The 22,791-nt window shown below is 42.6% G+C and overlaps 1 protein-coding gene across 5 annotated transcripts in view; it reads right to left on the bottom strand.

Moving 5' to 3' along the window:
* The window catches only part of GLI3 (GLI family zinc finger 3), a 302,150-nt gene that overhangs the window by 7,601 nt on the left and 271,758 nt on the right, over positions 1-22,791 (bottom strand). For all 5 annotated transcript variants that reach the window (XM_061165650.1, XM_061165652.1, XM_061165651.1 and 2 more), the window contains 3 exons: positions 9,835-9,984; positions 8,587-8,751; positions 2,476-2,766 (listed from right to left, as the gene is read on the bottom strand). In XM_061165650.1, the coding sequence (XP_061021633.1) occupies positions 2,476-2,766; positions 8,587-8,751; positions 9,835-9,984 (606 nt within the window). The remainder of the gene's footprint in view (positions 1-2,475; positions 2,767-8,586; positions 8,752-9,834; positions 9,985-22,791) is intronic.

The following is a 22,791-nucleotide window of genomic DNA, read 5'->3' as shown; positions in this document are numbered from 1 at the left end:
TATCACAAAGGACAAAGATTAAAGAAAATGAAACAAACAGAGCTATATGTTAAAATGAAAACAAAACAAAGAAAGCAGAGAAGCCAAAATTCCCTCACCTTATTACCCACTGTCCTTAGGAAGTGAGAACAAGATATTTAGGAGCATTATACAGAAGAGATGTTGGAGTAATCAGAAAAAAAGAAGAAAGAATTTAATTTATAGCGTGATGAACAAATCAAAGACAAGTTGTTAAAGAAAGAATATTAGAAATGTAAATCTCACATGCTTCAGTAACTATGTCTATGAAGATACCTACTTATATTTACATGTGTGGGCACATATACATAAAAAAAGTCCCCTGTGGAAATTTGATTAATTTATTAACCTCACTGAGCCTCTGCTTCCACACCTGTAAAATATGCGGCCTAGTCTCAATATCTGAGATCTCTTTCCAGCAGTTTGTTTCTATATCAATATATCTGTATCTCATAAAATATTGCACATCTTGGAGCATCTCAGATGTCACTGAGCAAAATCGCTGTACGTTTTTATTTCTACCAATTTTCTTTTTAAATAATGAGTGTTTGGAGAAGTGATAAGTTTTCTTTTTTTCCTTATTTTTTGCTAAGGATGTACATAAAAGGTACCAGGGACTCTGAGCTCACAGGATGTCCTAAAAATATAAATCATTGTCTTTCAAAGACATTATCTAGGAGACCAAAGATTCACTTTCTTTGTTTCAGTAAACATTAAGGATAAACGGTTGAATCTTTTGCACAATTTTTATACAGGTGGACTTTATTTTGGGAAATTGATAAATATTCCTCCCCCAAAAGTATATAAAACACAGTTTATGAACTGATTAATTTAAATGTATAGGGATCAGTTATAACACATATATAAACTTCTTAGTAAGGTGTTTTTTAAAAGCAAAGTACAGCTAGCCACAGGAAAATAACGATACATCTGGATAGCTTATTTGCATGATTTTTGGCTAGACCTAATGTCACTTGCTAAGACTCTTAAGAGTTTAAAGACAAACTCAGTTAGTCACTAAAATGCAATTAAGTCATATGCATATTACTTCCTGCCCATACATACTGGCTACACATGACATCACTCAGGAATTCACAAGATGTCCATACAATTCCTGGACTTTTCTAATTTTATGCAAATGATTCCTTACACTGAGTAGAAATCTGCCTGTCTGATCATACCCATGCATGTGGAAGTCTAAGCACGTGACTTATCTAGTACATTTCTTCCACATCCAAAGATTGGACAGATTAGAACCCAAAACACAGAGCTGACTCCATATAAATATGCCAAATATAGATGAACTAAATCTCCTCTGATTTCTACTCTTTTCATTTTGTCTTTGGGAAAATTTTAGCTGTTTTATTCTGGCCCATGCAAAAATCACCAAGTGAAGTCTGAAAGAAGCTGCAGCAATAGCTTAATCCAAGTGTCCTATTTGTCATCAAACTGTAAGATTTTTGTCGATGACATTTTTCCAAATCCCTCCCTTGCTTTCCACCTCCTTGTTTCAGGAATCATTTTAGATACCATTGCAAGTCTATCAACTAATCTCTAGATTGGCACGGGAGTTGTCTTTTCTAAAAATTCAGAAAAAAATTGTAAAAATCCCTTCATATCCTCCCCTCTTTTTACTCCAGCACACTGCCCTGGGGCCCCATGACTCATGTTTGGCTGTGCCAGGCCCTAGGCCCCTGCACACATTCCTTCCCCGCTCTGAGTGGTGCTCTTGGCGGCCCCCTGCCCGCTGCCCCTCCCATGGCATCGCCAAGTGCACCCTGTTAGCTCCGCTCTGAATGCTCACCCCCAGACTTGTCTTAGAGCCTTATCACCCAAGCTTTCTTGATCTGCCTATCCCACTGGACTGCAGACCCCTAAAGAACAGGGACAATGGCTTATTTCAGCTGGTGCTAGTAGTAAAGAAACCGCCTACCAATGCAGAAGACATAAGATACACGGGTTCAATCCCTGAGTCAGGAAGATCCCCTGGAGAAGGGCATGGCAACCCACTCCACTATTCTTGCCTGGAGAATCCCATGGACAGAGGAGCCTGGTGGGCTGCGGTCCACAGGGTCACAAAGAGTTGGACACGGCTGACGTGACTCAGCACGCATGCATGACTTATTTCTCTTGGGGTCACCAAGGCAAAGAAGTCAGAAAACATGTATACACAGGGACCCAATGAATAATTCTCTATGTTAGAGGCCTCCTGCAAATGTGGTTAGTGGTGTGTGTCTATCTGCCACAATTTCCAGAGCGATTTAAAAAAAGCAGTTAGGAAACCTCAAACCTCTTTTCTGAGCTGGGGTAAGCAGTTGAGATCCATGAGTTCTGACCTCCTTAAATCAAACAGTGGGTTCCAGTGAGGACAGGGGTGATGTGATCCTCCCCTGACTCAGCACCCTGCCTGGCCCCTTGAGAGACCTGGGACAATCAGAAGGAAAGCGAATGACATACCATGGGCTTCTCCGCCTTGACCGTTTTCACTTGGAGGCATTCTTCCCGCTTTGAGGTAGTGTTGCTGAGGTCCTTCTGCTCCCCGAGGGCTCCCTGAGTCTGCCGGCCAGGTGACCTAGACTGCGAGTGGCCGCCGGAATCTCGCGGGGGCGGGGGCCGGGGATGCACGTCCCCACGCTGCTTCTTGGTGACATGAGCCTCTGGGCCATGTACAGTCTTCACGTGTTTCCGGAGGGAGCTGGGGTCTGTGTAGCGCTTGGTGCAGCCAGGGATTTTGCACACGTATGGTTTCTGTCAAATGCCCCACCAATGAAAGAATAGATTGTTATCAAAGTGATTATCCCCAGCCCAACAGTCTCTTGTGGCTCTTCATTATATTTTTAATTCTTTCAAAGCAGGATCACACGATTTTGAGGTATTCAAAACCCTCTAAATGGTGCAGTGGTTTAATAAAGACTATTTGGACACAGTTTGGGGTCCATGGAATCTAGCTTGAACACATTACTATTTTAGAGAGTGCTCAGGGAGAGCTTGAGAATCCTAGGTGGCACAGTGATAAAGAATCTGCCTACTAATACAGGCGACACAAGAGACATGGGTTTGATCCCTGGGTCAGGAAGATCCCCTAGAGTAGGAAATGGCAACCCACTCCAGCATTCTTGCCTGGAAAATTCCATGGACAGAGGAGCTTGGTGGGCTGCAATCCACGGGGGTCGCAAAGAGTAGTACGTAATTGAGTGTGTGTGTGCACGTGCGCACACACGCGCACACACACACACATATACACACGCACGCACACACACGGAGAACTTAGGACATGTAAATTGTGTTTGTGCTCCTGGAAAAATTTATTCTGTGCGTAGGAAGTAGTGTCATGGTGTCACATGGTGTCCAAGATAATTTGATGATGATGACGGTGGTGATGCTGACGGTGATGATAAAAGAAGAAGGCTTAAAAGACACCCAACCTTTCATGAGAAGAATGCTACACATCTTTGGGGAGAGCTTATGTGAAGACATTTCTTATGAATTCCTGTTTCCCAGACTTAAAATCACTCTTCCACCTTTTAAAATGTGCTCTTTACACATCGACATAGTAAAAATAATAATAATAATAATAATGATAATTGCCTGGGATTTCCCTGGTAGTCCAGTGGCTAAGACTCTGTGCTCCCAGTGCAGGGGGCCCGGGTTCCATCTGTGGTCAGAGACCTAGAGCCCACATGTCTGGTCCGGGAACTAGAGACCACATGCCACAGTAAAGATTGAAGATCCCGCATGCTACAACTAAGATCTGGTGCAGACAAATAAATAATAAATGAATAAATATTTTTTAAAATTGCTGTAGCCTCTCCTAGGTTAGATATCACTAAAATATGATCCCTTGGGTTGTATTACAACTGTGTGGGGGTGCTCAGGGCTCAGAATATCCAGAACCTTTCCGATCTTCAAAGTCCTAAGCCCTGTTGGAGTATCCACAAATGCTCACTCATAAACCGATGAGGGCTGATAGATGTCATTCTGGAGATGAGTATTTCTGGGTGAGGCTCTGCTCCTGAGTACTAAGGTCTAGAAATTACTTCACGCTAATTTCATTTTCTGTGTGGGTCAGTGGTCCAACCTATAGTCATCAAAAATTATACAGACCCTTATAGTTGAATATTTACTCACATCACATAACTGCTGGCCTTATATTCATAACCAACATCAGAAATGTGATTCTGTTTACTTCATTTGAAATATAATATATTCATGGATGCTTATATGAGTCTATATTTACATTTGTATATATCAGGAGATGAGCTATTAGATAAACAATAGTCATGAAAGACATGATTAATATAATGTATCCATTGGATTAAAAAAGAGTCCCTGTCTTATAGAATGATGCTTTTCCACTAAAAGCCCAAGAACAGACCGAGCGCTGCCTAAAATTATGGCATGCCCTAATGGAATGAGGTAAAGATTCCTGAATGCTGAGAGACCTCACCTCCAAATTTGAGATAATTTTGGGTTGAATTGATTCCCATTAACTACAAATTACTTCTCTTCAGGAGCTTGTGCGATTTGCAGCATATATATGTATAATGAAATGAGCACATCAAATTCTATGCATTAGGGACAGAAGAATGGCTCTGACGATCAGTGCTATTACTGTATAGTGTCCGACCTTGGCCCTGTGCTGGCTCACTGCACTGCTGTGACGGGCAGGCAGCAACGTCTGGGGCGGGGAGAGGGAGCAAAACCAGGCCAGCATTCCAGGTTTGAAGAACCGTTCTTCCCATAGATGTCTGCATGTGTGTATCATGGGTTAATTGGGAAATGAGGACATAGCTAGAGATGGAATGAATATACTAATATTTATCAGCTCCTGCATTTCCAGGACCAACAAGTACATGTGTGCCCCTGTGCCCTTGTATGTGCAGATAAATAATAGCCACCTACCTATAAAAATCTCCAAGCACACAAGGTCAGGAAACAACACTTCACAAAAAACACTACATGATGTAGATTGGCCCCCAAATTCTGTTCTGATTAATGACTGAAATGCAATCTAAGTGTAGGTAAAGATAAATGTTGTCAGGGTTCTAATTTACCCACATTTCCTGTCCTGGACGTTTAAATTTTGACACCATGATTGCTTTTTTGACTCCCTGAACTGAAAGATACTTTGTGAACACTTTCATTCTACTTGACTTTGTAGAATTTATCCAAATAAAATTTTAGATAAACAGTTAATGATCCCTACTAGATACAAGACTCTGTGAGCACAGTTTTATATATGACAGGATTAAATCTCAAAGAATGGAAAATATGAAAAGTGTGGATGCTAAGAAGGATATGGACAGAGGGGAACCATTCTTTCATTGGGAAGATGGTGGAAGGCATCAATCATCAAATTTCTGCATTTGGGTATAATGCCCAGCTCATGGGGTCAGGGTATGAACTAAATCTGACCATGTATACATAGTGCTTACCATGATGTGATATGGGGCACATAGCAAGTGCTTGATAAACAGAGCTTTTATTAAAAAAGGTGTTGTAGTTGGGTCCTTAAAGATGAACAAGATGCTGAAGGATAAAAATGAGGGCAAGAGAATGCAAAAAAAAAAAAAAGTATCCAGAGTCCAGCAGTAGGACCACTCCAGGCATGCGGGCCTGCTGTCTAGAAGGTTGTGTTCATGTTCACCACGGTGAGAGGTCAAGGGATTGCAGAAAAGGAAGATTGGGGTTGAGCAGGTGAAAGCAGATATGGGGTTGGCCAAAAAGTTCAGAAAGTATCTTACAGAAAAATATTTTCTTGGCCAATCCAATACAGGCACAAGATGGCTAAACTTTTCCGAGGAAAGATGGAGCCTCTGGAACTTTCTGGATAGGGAGATACAACGAAATCAGAGCTCAAAGAAACTGGCTTCATCTGGTTTGGGATGGAACAGTAGCTCCATGTTCTGGAGTAGGGAGCCTGGTCAGGGGCCACTGTGATGGTTCAGTGGCCCTACATGGGCAGGATAGCCACGGGGGTGAGAGCTAGATTAGCTTCCCCGAATGGGAATTGCTTCCTATTCTGTTCCACGCCATCTGCCTCATCCAGAATAGCAACCTGCTTGCCAGGTAACCATCTATCAATATTTGTTCAGAGAAAGGATGAATATACAAATAAGAGGACAAATAAATGAAAGAAGACATCTGGATTTGTCTATGGTTGATTGATGATACAAATCTGGACTTCCTGGACACACTTAATTTTGATGTATCTGAAAGTGTCTATCATTCATAGGCAAAGCTGAAGGCCTTTCTCTATTCATGGAACAGAGAAAAATGATTTACGTGATTTTGAATAAAATTTTACTTATGTGTTTATGGTCAATGTTAATCATTTATTTTAGGTAAATCGCTCCATTTTGGTGAAAGATACTGTTGACCAAGATACAATTTAGCCACATGATGGATATTCAACTCTCATACAACACTGCACTTTCTAATGCGCAGAAGAATTCAAGCTCCACTATAATGCATTTCATTAAAGCAAACAGATGTGGGCACACATTTGAAGCTCATAAAAAGATAAAAACTCAGTAAGCATATTTATATCTATTCATTGCTGAAGTTCTAACATTCTCAGGGCCCAACTGACTCCATAATAACAGAAGAGAATCGATAGGAATGTATGCCTTCTACAATTCCGGTCATAATTGTACCTAAGTGTATGAAATATAAATAGATTAATTAAATTCTAGGTTAAGTTAATCAAATCCCCTAAAACGTTTTAAATTGAGATATTTGGTTGGCCAAAAATTTGTATGGAAAGTCCATATGGAAAAACCCAAATGAACATTTTGGCTAACCCACCATAATTCACATACTATAACGAAAACCCTTTTAAATGGCACAGTCCAGTGGCATTTAGTACATTCACATTCTTGCGCAATCGTTACAACTATCACATTCCAGAATATTTTTAGCATCCCAAGAAGAAACCCTGTACCTTTTTTCAGTCACCCCCATTCCTCCTCCTCCCAGCTTGTGGCAGCTACCAGTCTTTCTGTCTCCATGGATCTGCCTATTTCAGATCCCCTAAAACTTTGTACAAAACAAGTACACTGGATTACAATTTACGGCTCAGCTGGTAAAGAATCCACCTGTGATGCGGGAGACCTGGGTTCAATCCCTGGGTTGGGAAGATCCCCTGGAGAAGGGAAGGGCTACCCACTCCAATATTCTGGCCTGGAGAATTTCATGGACTGTATAGTCCTTGGGGTCGCAAAGAGTCGGACACGACTGAGAGACTTTCACTTTCACCACCCATTGTAAAAGCATTTTTGACATAAATAAAAAAAATGGAGATGCAGCATCTTGTCTAAAACATCTAAAAACAGTGGATCAATATTATAGATCCCAAAGGACTCAGGTTTCTTTATTCCACTAGGATCTGTCTAGGTGAACTCATGTGTGTGAGTTTATGTGCTAGAGTGCTTTTGTAGAGTGTGGTGAAACCCCTTTGAGATTGTCAGATCAGCTGGAAGGAAACTTGGCGAGGGCCATCTCTGCCACCTTCAAGCCAGTGGCCAGTGAGCCGAATGGTGCACTTTTACAGATTCCCTCCTCCAGCTCTTTGGAAGATCATGAAGGGCCTGACTGGCACCTTGGGAGATGAGTCACACCGAGGTCACGATGTTCCCTCTGTCACATGGTTTCAAGCAAACGGATGACCCACCCTGTGGGGCAGAACTATATCTCGTGGGCAAATTCTGGTTAGCTACACTATTTCCTCCACAGATGTGGGAAGCCTTTGTGTTAATCTCTGAATTCATTCAAGAGAAGGTTTCACAGAGAGAGGCAGACTCTGAGCTAGACCTTCAAGGAGAAGCTGGAGATCTGCAGGCAAAAGCGAGTTAAAATGTAAGCAGAGTGAATTGGAAACCATTTTCATTTATTCTTACACTTCTCTGAAATGTGTGTGGGATAAATACCTCAAACAAACAACAACACAACAGGAACCCCCTGAAGCTTTACTCAGTATATTATCTTAAATAATTGACTAGAACCCATTCTGGGTTTCTGAGAATAAGCTTCCAAGACCCTTTGGAATTTAGACTGTCTGGAAATCCTATTTAGCCAAGTCAGGTTGCTCTGCAGAAGTCTTTTTTGATATAATGCATTTGAAGATACCACCTGGAGAAAGCAAATAAAAGTGGCTGTCTTAGCAGTAAGCTGTCAGCTGTCAACACCTCTCTTCTCAGTCTCTCCTTAGTGCTTACAGGGTCATCGTCCTTCAAATGCATTCCTGCTATTCCAGGCAGAGCGAGTGGGTGGAATTCCAAGTTAGATGTTCCTACTGTTTGACCAGTAGGTGGCAGTACTGAACAACAGGAAACTTGTTCCCCCTTCCTCAGCTTGTCTCTCCCATCCAAGACCAGGTTACAGCCCTTCCTCTGAGGCGCCCCCAAGCCTTCACCTGCGGCATTAACATCCACTCATGCTGGGAGTGGCCAGAGGAAACTACAATGGAGCAGGCTCACGTCTCCAAGTATATTCCCCAGAGGATTCTTTATTTCCACCCCCTGAGCTCTGGACCCAACAGGCGTCCCCCGTCTCCCGGAGGAGCCTTACCTCATTGGAATGTGTTCTGTTCTGGTGCTTGGCGCGATCGGAGGCATTAGAGAAAGCCTTGTTGCATCCTTCGTGCTCACAGACATACGGTTTCTCTCCAGTGTGAGATCTCAAGTGTGTTTTCAAGTTTTCGAGTCTCGAGTAGGCCTTTGTGCAACCTTCAAACTGAGGACGACAGGTAAATCTGGATGACCCCACACAATGACAACTTCTGCCTCTCACTTGCTCCAAGTGAATGAAAGACAGACGTCTGGAGGGTCGGCAGCTTTTCAAAACCAAGGAACAAAAGTCCACTAAACTCTGCCTTTATTGGGATTCAGATGGTGGGCTAGGGGCAACTCAAGAGAAAGCATTTTCAGTGCTAGTAAAAATCCCGGGACTTTTTTTTTTTTTAATAGGCCACTCAATGTGGACAATGGGTTTCATTATCTGCTCAGGGATCTCCTTGAATTCCCACTGATTTCAGATTCAGCACAAAGTTCATTAATATGGCTTTGTGTCCCTACAAAGACACGGAATTTGATCCTGTTTGTAAAGGCCCTTTAAGATGTAAAGTACCAAGGCTCAGGCCTGAGTGTGCCTGGCGGGTACCTTAGTGAAAGAAAGCTTAGCCTCCTGCTCTTAGGTCTGTATTGGGCCACCGTGACAGAATGGGGGGCAGGGTGTTGCTGGGGGGGAGGGCCGAGGAAAAACTCTAAAGCCATACAGGTTATATTTTTGAAAAGTCAGCTGAAGTTTTTCAAGTTGAAACTGGCCTTTCCCTATGCCCTCCACGGCTCTGGTGTGACAGACCCTGGTGTGAGGGCAAGCCCAGTGGCCCCGCGTTCATTCCCAGTGCTACATGGCTGGTCCCTGCTGCGACCTGCCCACCGGCTACTCTGCATAGCTGGGCTGACTCAGTTGCCGTTAGCCAAGTGTTTCATTAAATAAAAATTGAAAAAAGTCAGCTTCTTGATTGCCCAGTCACATCTCCAAAGCACGCGGTCTTGAGGCCACCATGTTGGACAGGGTGGGTCTAGGACACTTCCTTCCAATATCTCTCAGAGCTCAGCTCTCAGCGTTCTTCCTCTAATTCTTCCCTCCTCTCCCCTCTCCCAGCCCCAGGAGTTTATCACAAACAGCGCTCCAACCCTCTTCTCCCACCACTCATCAGCTGGCACGGTTCTGGTTCTTGGAGTAAGAGGAAGGACCCACGGGTGCAAGACACCCTCTCGGTGGACGTCCCGCCCCCCGCCCCCCAGGACTCACAGTGCATTTGTGAGGCTTCTCCCCCGTGTGTCTGCGCATGTGCACCACCAACATATACTGGGCTTTGAAGGGCTTCTGTTCTCTCGAGCAGTCTAGCCACCGGCACACAAACTCCTTCTTCTCTCCATGGATGTGGTCATTATTTATATGCTGGGTTTTGGGGGAAAAAAAAGAGAGAAATCAAATGGAAATGTACAACTCTTTTCTGCAGCAATATAACAGAGGGCCCCAAACCCCCTAACCTTAAGTCTGAAAGGCTCCACAGTACCTTTCCCATATGGCAGACAATTCTGTTCTGGTTAGTACATTTCTTAAGTCAATTTGCTCTTACCAACTGTGGACACTTTTTTTAACTAGCAGGAGTGACAGGATTTGGAAGAAGCTTTGGAGTCCTGGAAAAGGTACTGCAAGGGCAATGGAAGACAGGAGTTGTGAAATGGGGTGAGACACATACATCCTCTCTGGGCCTCTGCTATCTTTGACTTGCCAAGTTGGGGTCAAGGTGGGTGACCACAGAGGGGACCTCCAGCTCTCACCCCTTCAGGCCTTGGGTAGCACCTGGGCTAGTGGTGTGGCTCAAGACTGCAGGATGGGCGCGCGTGCGCGTGTACACACACACACACACACACACACACACACACACACAGACAAACATGTATGTAACAAGAACTGGGAAAAACCAAAGCACTTTTTCAAATGGCACTTTAGTTCCAATTAGTGAGATCATTCTTTTGATAAGAATCACAGAGAGATGAACTTGACTCTGAAAATGAAGGCCAGATGATCGGTCAACAAAATACTTAAGTCTCTGAGGGTCTGTGCCATCCTCCTGCACAAAATAAAGGAATGAATCCCCTAGTTTCTACGGTTCTTTCCAGCTGTAGAACTCTGTGAATTTGGTATTAAAAATGAAGTTGAATGTCCCTGAAATTTCTCTGAATTCCGACTCAAAGTTTTAGAATCCCATTGTATATTAATAGAGTTCCTTGGATTCATACATCAAATGTCCTACAACTGGGAGACAGGTGCAACCTACATACACACCAAAAGAGGTGGATCTTAATTTGGACCAAACTTACGTCTGCTCCAGGAAGCTAATGTTCAGTCACAGATGACGGGGGAGATCTGTGCCCTAGGTTGATCCTCTCGGTTTATCCTCCGGTTGCCCCATACTTCATCTGCCTCAATTCAAGGCATTTGTGAACCCTTGCCCACACATACATAGAAATACCACCAAAAAATTTGTGCAGTGAGAGAAACCTCCCCTGGGTTTCCTGAGCCACGTAGCAGTGACACGACATTTAATTACTTTCCTGATGAGGTTCTGGGTGCTAACTGAGTGGTCTCTGGGGACCTAGGGGTAAAATTCCACCATCACTCAGCCTTGCCCAGTTACTTCACTAGGCGGCCGGCTGCTGTAAGAAAAAAAAAGAAAGAAAAGAAAGCAGTCTGTTGTGTTGTGTTTGTAGTTTAAAACTGGATGAAGGCAGAGAAAAGCAATCATGGTGTACTCTCCTAGAACAGCTCTCAGGAAGTCAGAGAGACAGGAGAGAGCAGGTGACATGGCCCAGGGTGCAGGCAGACAACCAAGATCCTTTCAAAAGCTCTGCACATGAAGAAGAACCCATATAGAATCACTCCAGTTCATCACGGCATCGCAACCCCCTGATAGACAGTTGTATGTTTTCTGGAAAAAGCTAACTGGCCTCAGTAGGAGAGTTTCTTAAAAGTGATGCTGGGAACAAGTTCACCTGTATCATTTTTCTAGATTCCATACATAAGTGATATTATACAATAGTTTTTTCTTTTTGACTTCACTCTGGATGGTAGTCTAGAGACACAGACGTAGAGAATGCATACATGGACACCAAGGGGGACAGGGGATGGGATGAATTGGGAGACTGGGACTGACGTGTATACACTACTATACATGAAATAGATAACGAATGAGAACCTAACTGTGTAGCACAGGGAACTCTACTCAGTGCTCTGTGGTGACCTAAATGAGAAGGGAATCCAAAAAAGAGGGGATGTATATGTATACATATATGTATGTATATATATATATACTTGGGCTTCCCTGGAGGCTCAGCTGGTAAAGAATCTGCCTGCAAAGCGGGAGACCTGGGTTTGATCCCTGGGTGGGGAAGATCACCTGGAGAAGGGAACGGCTACTCACTCCAGTATTCTGGCCTGGAGAATTCCATGGACTGTATAGTCCACAGGGTTGCAAAGAGCCAGACACGACTGAATGACTTTCACTTTCTTTTCCCTTTCATATACACTTACATGGCTTCCTAGGTGGCGCTAGTGGTAAAGAACCCACCTACCATTGCACAAGACATAAGAGACTCAGGTTCAATCTCTGTGTTGGGAAGATCCCCTAGAGAAGGGCATGGCCACCCACTCCAGTATTCTTGCCCGGAGAATCTCATGGACAGAGAAGCCTGGCAGGCTATAGTCCGTAGGCTTTCACAGAGTTGGAAATGACTGAAGCAACGTAGCACGCATGCATACTCATAGCTGATTCACTTTGTACAGAAGAGGCTAACACAACATTGTAAAGCAACTCTACTCCAATAATATATATTTTTTAAAGTGATACAGGGGCACATACATGGATGAAGAGAACAGATGTGTTGGCCAGGGGACAACATGCCATCTTTAAATGTATGCTTCAAGAACATGTCTGTGGTTCTCTCACTTCGCCCAAGACTGTCCCAGATATGTACAGAAGCCCAATCATTAAGCCCACATGATACAGAGGTGTTATACGAAGTCTCCTTTCTAGGGAAAACAATAAATGGTCACACAAATCCCCTCCATAAAGATTGCTCTTGGTTCAGCTATCTTCCACGTTATTAGACATTGAGCTCCTTGGATGAAGACATGAAAGAAAAAGAAGGAAGGATGAGAGGGGGGAAAGAAAAAAAGGAGGGCGGAAAGAGACAGGGAAAGTTAAAACTGGAATATGACCTGAGAATTTGGGTTTAGTTTAACTCCTTGAGTCAGGACCCACATCTTTTGGTTTTGTATTCTCAGCCACTGAGAGGTAGCCCTGGTACTTGGCAAGTCCTCCATGAATGTCTGTTGGTTTGATTGTCTTAGGTGAGACACTGAACTTTCTCTGGAGCAAAGAATTTATATTTGATGCTTTTGCCTGACTTAGTTCAACTGCATTTTACCCAGTATCCAGACAGTAAGATTTTAATGTAGATGCTATATTACTTTAAAATAATTTAGTATCGAGAATTCAAAAGAACTTGAATGATTGGAATGATATCCAAATGTGACACCCATCTTGCCGGCGGGAATAAAAGAAATACTCGGTGATCACAACATTTCATCTATCCCCACATATTGACATGTATGTGCTGAGGACTGCTGCACATCAGGTCCTGTGCCGTAGACTCAGACAGACCCGAGTCTCTTCCTGAGGAAATTACAGTCTGCTGGAGGGACACGGATAATGGCTTAAATGACTGTACAATTATAGTCATGATCAGTGTTAGGAAGGGAAATAAGAGGGCTTTAGAAAAACAATTAACAGAGGGTCCCAAATCTGTGGGGATCACAAAAGACCAGGGTCAGCTTCTCCAGTGAGTGGCATTTAAAGTGGGACTGAAGGATGAGTGGAGACCTGGTGGGCGTGCAGGTGAGGATGGGGGTGGGGAAAAAGATGGACAGAAGCCCCCAGAGAAGGTCAGAGCTTGGTGCCATCAAGGAACCGGGAGAGGCACATGTAGGTAGGAGGGGATGCGCCAGGCAGACATGGGAGCAGTCCAGCACTGCCTCTTCTGGGTGTAGTGGGAAGGCATGCCCTTCCAGGGGCCCAGTGGAGACCAGTGAGGCAGCCAAGCGTGGGTCCACCTAAAATGCAGCACACTGGGTCAGGTGTCCAGGAGGGAGACTGTGAGATAGACCGTTGCGTGGAACTCACGTGCACCCACCAGGACGCCTGCCCCAAGTGGTCTGGCATTACTCACATGAGATGACCAACAGGGAAGCTGCCACCTGAGGCTAATAAAGCTTCCTGTCTTCCCCATCAGGCTGGAGCAGCCAGACTCTGGGCGGAGAGGAAAGAGGTGCCCTCCTTCAGGTGGGTAAGGTGGGAGAAAAACAAACAGCCTGTCAGCCCCCTTGAACTGGGAGCCTAGCCTGTGTAGGGAAAGAAGGCTGTGATTGGACAGGAGGCTGTGAGTTTAAACTGGATGAGACTTTAGGCACCAAAAGTGTAGAAGCTGCTGACCAGGGAATTAAGTGATCTGCCATAGAGCTGGGATGGGGGCGCTGACAGTGGGCTGATGAGAGCAGTGCCTGGAAAATGCAAACCATCTCACATTAATACCTGGCCAAGTTGCATCAGCCTTGACCTCTGGACAATGTCTGAAAAATCCCAGTGGTGGGAATCCAGTGCCCATCAGTAACCACAATACCCAGCCTTCTCTCATCTGGGGAGGAAGAGAGGAGAAGCTCCTTGGGACCGTGGAAGCAACCTCATGTTCAGAAAGGTTAGCATCTTGGGAATTTTCCCTTTCTGCCCCACAGAGTAGACCTAAGTCCTGTCTAACATGCTTTTGTGTTTTTCCGAAACTGCTTGAGTGCCAACCTGGATTGAGACCACAAGCTATTGCTCTTGGAATGAGATTCTCTGACCTCGGCTGGCAGAGACCAGGTCAGTCTTGTTTGTCTTTAAGGGTTCAAATACTGAGCACAGGACATAATCAATTACTTCAAAGAAACACAGAAATCCTTCTGCTTATTTAGGTTATTTATTTATGTTTTAATTTTTATTTTATATTGGGTTGATTAGCAATATTGTGTGAGTTTCAGGTGAAAGCAAAGTGATTCAGGGATACATATACATGGATCTATTCTTTTTCAAATCTTTTTCTACTTAGGTTATTACAGAATATTGAGCAGAGCTCCCTGTGCTATTCACTAGGTCCCTGTGTATGTCACTTTGCATCTTTGAGCTTAAAACACTTTCTGAAGCTAGATTTCAGGTGAAACTTAAAATTCCAAGAAATCATAGACTTTACGTGTCCAAGTGTCCTAAATCTTTACTCTGCTAAAAAACCCGCCTTGGCCTCTGCGGGGGGCACTCATGCCACATGAGCCTGGGAATGGGGCCGGGCGGTGGGTGGGTGAGGCGGTGCATTGGAAGATGCCCCCAGACCACGTTCGAATGAGCTGTGTTCTTTTGGACAATTCACCTATCTGGGCCTTAATTTTTCCCATCTGTAAAATGGGGGTGATGAACTACATTGGATGTTTACAAACTTTTTCTGTAAAAAGCCAGAGAGTAAATATTTTAGGTTCTGCAGGCCAAAAGGTTTTTATCGAGTCTGCTCACCTCTGCTGCTATCTCAACACGCAAATAAATGGGCTCATCTATCTGCTGATGGACGCTGAAACTGTCAAGTATCCTAGGACAGTCTTTACATCTTTTTTCCAATTATTTAAAAGTGTGAAAATCATTCTTGGCTCCTGGGCTGTATAAACACAAGCAGTAGCCAGATTTGGCCTGTGGGCCATTTGTTTTGCTCTCCCTCAAATCTATGACTTCAAAGTTTCCTTTCTGGGCTAACAGAGCCCTTGACATTCTTGGTTAGGCTGGCTCTTGAGCCTGAGGAAGTAAAATTAGGAGGAGGTATGTCTCAGGGCCAGAGCACAGAGAAGGCAGTAAAAAGGAATAAAAGTGAGGGTCCTGGGATGATGACATGAGGGGAGGGAGTTAGCCAGACAGATGTCCCTCTCTGCACAATGTTCCTGGGACTGTGTGAAAAAAGCACCTCTTCTTTGCTCACCAAAACCCTAAGTAGCTAAGAAAAGGAACACACAGTGAACACTGTATTCTTAACACTCAAACAGACAGGCAGATTCCCTAGGAGGCAGGCCTGAAATTCAACGGGCCTGTGTTTATTTGTGGTTTCACTGAAAATTTGACTTCCTGGCAGTGAAAACGTTAATCAAATATATAAATAATTTAATTGGAGGGAAAATAATGCATGATTAAATTCCAAACTAATCCAACACCAAGACATGCAATTTGCCAGAGGCCCAAGCGCCAGAAAGAGATAGATGGTGTAAATTACAGCTCTGGATGCCAACTCTCTCGGCGGGGCCAATCTGGACAGCTCCCCGTCTGAATAAATAGGATGAGGACGTCAGGACCAGGCAACCCCAGAAAGACTGAGTCCAGCCACTGAGCTTCCTGATGAACTGGGATTGTAAACATTTGCCCCAAGAAACTGAGGGCTGATGAAAAAAATAAAGCATCTCAGGAGCCCATTGCCAACCAACCAAGCTGGTATTTGGCCATCGTGATCGTGTTTGTAACAGGATGAGCCAAGACCTGGGATTCTTGTCTTTTGCACTCTGCATGGAGCGCTGGGGGCATAGAGGAAGGTGCGGGGGGAATCACTACAGTTGGTCTGGCCATTGGAGAAGTGGAAGGTCTTTCTTTCTTCTTTTTAAAAAATTTTTCTTTGGAATATGTTTGCTTTCCAATGTTGTATTAGTTTCTGTTGTATAGTAAAGTGAGTCAGCTATATGCAAACATATATCCCCTCTGTTTTTTGGATTTCCTTTCCATTTAGGTCACTACAGAGCACTGAGGAGAGCTCCCTGTGCTATACAGTAGGTTCTCATTAGTTATCTATTTTATACATAGTGGTGTATATGTCAATTCCAGTCTCCCAATTCACCCCACCCTCCCCTTCTTCCCTTGTTGTCCATACTTTGTTCTCTAAGATACACATATACACCTATGTAAGATCAGCCATTTTTCTTGGTGATACTTCTTTCAAGGGCATCTCTTTGAGAAGCCCCACCGCTTGGCATCAACCTTGGAGGCTGCAACAGTGTAGGAGGAAAATGAAGCTTTTCTTTTACTAGCAGCAAAACAGATGCCCACAGTAGACTTCACTGACTTCATCAGGATCCTTTCTTTTGTTTCTTACTGCAGTCTGAGTTCAGAGCTGACCATTCATCCTCAGTCTGTCCCTAACCCTTCAGATGAAACACACACATGCCGACCATCTATCCCAAATGTTTGCTGCTCCCGAAATAAGGCTGATATTCAAGCAGTTCATGAACTCTGGAGGGACACTTCTGCCTTTTTTTAAAATTGGGATATAATTGCTTTACAATGTTGGGTTAGTTTCTGCTGTAAAATAAAGTGGATCAACTATAAGTGTGTGTGTGTGTGTGTGTGTGTGTGTGTGTGTGTGTATCCCCTTCCTCTTAAGCCGCCTTCCCATCCATCCTGCCATTCTACCCCTCTAGGTCATCATTGGTATAGCTAGCTCCCTTTGCTATATCACAGGGTCCCACTGGCTATCTATTTAACACATGGTAGTATATATATATGTGTGTGTGTGTGTATATGTGTGTGTGTGTGTATGTGTATATATATATGGATATGTATATATATATCCATCCAAATCTCCCAATTCGTCCCACCCCTCCATCTCCCCGCCATGTCCACATGTCTGTTTTTCCCATCTGCGTCTCCATTCCTGCCCATAGGTTCATCTGTGGCTCCTTCTCCTTTGGCCCAATTCCCCACCAACTGGCTCGGAGGAGGGTCTACCACACGGCTCAGCAGTGCGGGTGGAAGGTTCGCACCGCTCCATTCACACTCTGCCCAGATTAATCAGGAGACAAACACCTTGCTGTTGCCGGTGATTCATTCTCCATATTAGCCACCTCCCTAACACCAAGAAGGTAAATTCCTTCCACTGTTGTAATGAAAACATTACAGTTATGCAACCTAAAAACAGTGAAGGCAGGAATTGTAAAACTTCAGGCTCAACCCTCACCAGCATTTCCATCAGGCTCCCCTATGCATACACATTACACACCATCGCTCTGTCAGTACCTCGTGTCTCTCAAAGAACACCGAACTTTTTCACCGACTTAAAAAGTTGCTACAAGGAAAGTTGCCAAGATTTTCACAGCACAAGGCATATGTGAAAACCAAGAGTTATGGTTTTTAGAAAAATAATGTTCAGGTAAACATGATCTCTCTCTGCACACAAATGTCCATGGTCACATGTATACACATATGCAATCACACACACACGTATGCACCTGCACACACATGGTATTCCTGTTTCAACAGAAAAGAAAATAAAGGCTTGGAAAGTGTTGCATTTCATATTTAAATACCCAAGACAATGGAACTGCACTGTGGGATTGCAAGGGATGGGGCTGACCTGGGATGTTGGCTGTATTGTTGTGTCATTTCTGATTTATCCCTTTGCTACATTTCTCTGTATCTCCACACACGAATATGCCACTATTTGAATGCCATGATAATATTTTAAAAAGGAAAAACATGAAAACAGGACTTTCCTTCTCAGACTATCAAACCAGTAATGTTTAATACTTTCTAAGTCAATTCACATTGCTGCTAGATCAGCTCACAAACAGGCCTGAGCAAATTAATATGCTTAACAGAACTTGATAATTTGAATCTTCACCAGATTGGCTCAGGAGGTCTGTTAAGAAGGCCTTCTACTTTGGCACAGAATGTGATATCAACAAGCAAACTATTTTAAGAAAGCTCAATTTTCAATTGGCTTCCTGACCTTATATTATAAATCTATGAGTAGCTCCTGACTTAGTAGTCCAGAAATATTTCTGAAAAGCAGAAAAAGGGGAAAATAATTTTGAATTAAATAAAATTTACTTTCAAACTGATTTGAGGGAGAGGTTTAAAGGCTTTGCCTACATGAATTCCTTGAAATTTTGCACCTGAAAGGAGCCATATACCTTCCTGATTTGTGTATTATTTGACACATGTAACATTTGGGAAAGTTTTACAATCACATGACATGGATTCTATTAGGTAGGCCCTGTGCTTGGATTCCTTAAGGCTTTAGAAGGCAGAAGTGAAGAAAGCAGAAGTCAGAGACTATCAGGGTTGAAATAGGCCTTTTATCTCAATATGACTTTAATTTTAGATAAATAAAATAATTTAAATGGTTTTGGTGGCACCCATCAATCTTCCTGGCAGAATATTTAAAAAGCTATCACTGCTTGCTGTGGGAGGGAGCTTCATGAAGACCTCACAAAATGAATGTTTGGTTCACACTGGCTAATAAATATATTCATGTAGCTTTCAATTTTCTAATCTAACTATACAATGATACAGAAAACATCAAAAGGACTCCAGAATTTGGGTACAAAACTGCATTCTTTTTCTAAAAGGAGAATACTTTCTTTCCTATTTCTGATCTGTGACTATTAAAAATTAGGGTGATATAAAAATTAAAGTGTTTCTTGGTTGAGAAAGAATAAATAAATGTGCTTCTTGGTTAAGAAAGAGTCTCTCTGACAGTCATTAAAATCTTGTTTCTGGCTATAAATCTGTAACGAAATTATTTTATTCTATGAGTAAGAAAGGCAAAATTCCTTAAAAAGGTAATGTCTGGACAAAGGGCTTCACAATGTTCAATTTAGAGAATTGACATCAACTGAAAACACTGCCCTCACTCCCACCGCCGAGGTAAGCCGGAGACTGGAATTCCTTCCATCATCACATTTAGGAGCAAGCATGAACCTTGGCAACATTATGTTAAGGAAAGAAGTCAGTCACAGAAGGACAAATATTGTGAGATTCCATGTATTTGAAAGGCCCAGAACAGGCAAAGCTTTACAGAAAGTAAGTTAGTGCTTGGCTATGGTTGAGGAGGGATTGGAAGATGGAAAATGAGGTTCCTTTCTGGGATAATAAAAACAGTGTAAAACTGATTGGCCTGATAGTGACACAACTCTGTGACTTTATCCAAACACACTGAGTTATATTCCTGAAAAGGGTGAACAGCATGATATATGAATTCTAGCCCAAGAAAGATGTTACCAGCCCCTCCAAAAAAAAAAGAAAACCACAGAAGTAAGTTTGGTGATGGACTCTGCTAACAGAGGAAATTGCTGCAGAAGATATGAAAAGTAGTCCAGGAACAGCCAGGCTAGATCTGATCCCTCCAGGGCTGTATCCAGGGCTTCGGGCTGGCAAATGATTTCCCAAGGAAGCAAAGGCTGCATCATAATCATAGTTTGTATTCACACACACACACTATCCACAGACAGATTGAGTCAGAGTATAACATACTTTTATGACCCGATACTTCCTGGTGGATTTCATACTGGTCCCAACGTTACCAACCTGGGAACTTCACTTGCATAACTTCTCTGAGTATTCCTTCTTCATCTTTCAAGTTGTAAAAATGAGTAGAAAGATGGAGAAAATGAAACATTGTGCAGAGTTGTAAACAAAAGAAAATGAAAACATTGTACACTAATTCTGTATATTCATAAGTATGTTTGAGGAATTTAATGCAAAAATAGTGTATACTGGAAAACCTGGTATTTTCTAAGGCATGATCTATCCTAAGATTCACTAAAAACTTGTGGAAAATTCAAGCACAGGTAATTCAGAATTCTACTTTTTTATTTTTGTTGTTACTTTGAATTAAAAACTAACTAGAAGTAAATGTGATATAATTTATCTAAGCTGATACCCCTCCCCCACAAGAAGTGCATGAATTACTGGTTCAAACTCCAGGACACAGAATAATATACTGGCTTAACTAAGCCACTGTATTAATGATTAAGATGACCTAATATTAAAGTGATTGCAGTTTTTGAGAAGAATTTTTAAAAAGAAAAATGTAAATACTATTGATTAATGTTGTCTATTTTGTTTGGGCTTCCTTTGTGGCTCAGCAGTTAAAAAAAAGACAAAGTTCACCTGCAATGAAGGAGATGCAGGAGACAACACGTGGGTTTGATCCCTGGGTCAGGAAGATCCCCTGGAGAAGGAAAAGGCACCCCACTCCAGTATTCTTGCCTGGAAAATTCCATGCACAGAGGAGTCTGGTGGGCTACAGTTCATGGGGTGGCAAAGAGTCAGAGACAACTTTGTGACTAACAACAAGAAGAGTAAGAATACTACTATTAATAAATCCAGACAGGCAAGACCATTTTGGCTTCCCAGCTGGCTCTAGTGGTAAAGTGCCACCTGCCTTTACATCACCTGCCTGCCAGTGCAGGAGATGTAAGAGATGTGGTTTGATCCCTGGGTCAGGAAGATCCCCTGGAGGAGGGCAACCGACTCCGGTATCCTTGCTTGGAGAATCCCATGGACAGAGGAGCCTGGCAGTCTTTGTGACCATAGGGTCACAAAGAGTTGGACACAACTTAAGCGACTTAGGATGTACACAAGAACTTTTTAACTGTGTGTCACGGAATGAAATAATTTGGAAAGTCTGTCTCCCAAAAAGCAGCTTCTACTTTATTTCTTTGCACTTAACAAATTCATCAAACATGCTAAGCGTCAAGCCTTCTGACCAAAGGTCTAGTTCCAAAGGAGAAGTAGCAAAAGGCTTCCCTTCTGTTCCTTCACCCTCCTAGGCTGAGAAGGATAGCCAGGGTAGGGGATCCAGGGAGGGTGGCTGTAAGATGCAACCTTTCCTAAGGACCAAGTGAATCAGGCACTCACATGGATGGGTCATTTCTAAGAGTCCAGCGTATCTGGAAAGCATGACCGTCCATGACGATGGCATTTACCATCACACACACAAAAGACTGCAGAAGCCAAACTGTGTCCCAGAGCATTAAAATCCTCCCAGCTTATGGGCTTGGATTTCTGCCCTGAAGAGAAAAGAGCGTTCATGGGTGGTTTCTCCGTGCGATAAGAATCCAACTAGTATTTGTAGAGCAGTTACACTGCAAAGTATTGTCAAAATACTTCTTTTGTTATCAAACTTTGAAAGGTGGGTTATATGGGTACAATCATATAATTGTAACAGCACACCTTATACTTTTAATTTGAGATGTTTAATGCCTTTACACACACACACGTGCACGCACACACACACATATATACTGTGACTAGCTCTAAGAAGAATAAGGAAGACTCATTTTTTTTAAGTCTTTCTCAATATGAAGGTAGATACAAACTTTTCCTCTTTGAGATATGAAATATTAAGAATTCCAGTATCTAGGGGCATACAAAATATTGGCCTTGAATGACTTAATTTTTGTTTTTTCTAATGAATTTCTTTTATTTTTTTATTGAAGGATAAAATTCAAAATTAATTTTTATTGATTTACAATGTTGTATTACTTTCAGGTATATAGCAGGATGACCCAGTTATATATACATATATATATGTATATATATATGTGATTTTTCAGATTCTTTTCGCTTCTAGGTTATAAAAAATATTGTTCATATTTTTATGGTCATAGCAATCCACCAAACCTGAACATCCAGTTATTGTTCTTTGTAAAGAGCCTGATGGACATGAGTTTGAGTAAACTCCGGGAGTTGGTGATGGACAGGGAGGCCTGGCATGCTGCCTGCGGTTCATGGGGTTGCAAAGAGTCGGACACGACTGAGCAACTGAACTGAACTGAACTGAAAGAGCCTGAACATACAGTATGATTATGAGAAAATTCAAAATTCAAGGAAAAATAAATAAAAGTGAATTAAAGGTGTGACTTGACTTTGATAGGTTGGTTTCTCATTCACTGCTTTTATTAAAGCTGCCATGTTCCCTCCATTCAAGTCTGATTCTGAACATTTTGGCACTCAGCCCTTGAACTGGCATCCTGTTTTGTTCATTTCAATATCATAATTTTAATGGCTAGAATTTTTGTGAAAGTAGAAACAAATACAATAAAATGTATTTGAGGACTCCTCTGCTGTTTCAATGGTTAAGAATCCTTGCAACGCAGGGGACATGAGTCTGATCCTTGGTCAGGGAACTAAGATCCCCACATGCAAGGAGCAACTAAGCCTGCACATGCAGCAACTAGAGAAGCCCATGAGCCACAGTGTAGATGCCACATATTGTAACTAGCATCCAATGCAGGCAAATAAATAAATAAACATTTTTAAAAAACTTGGGATTTCAAATCTATTTTTAGTATTTGGAGAAG

Source organism: Dama dama, chromosome 18 (genome assembly GCF_033118175.1).
Source record: "Dama dama isolate Ldn47 chromosome 18, ASM3311817v1, whole genome shotgun sequence".
NCBI classification, from domain to species: Eukaryota; Metazoa; Chordata; class Mammalia; order Artiodactyla; family Cervidae; genus Dama; species Dama dama.
This window is presented reverse-complemented; position numbering and strand designations above follow the sequence as displayed.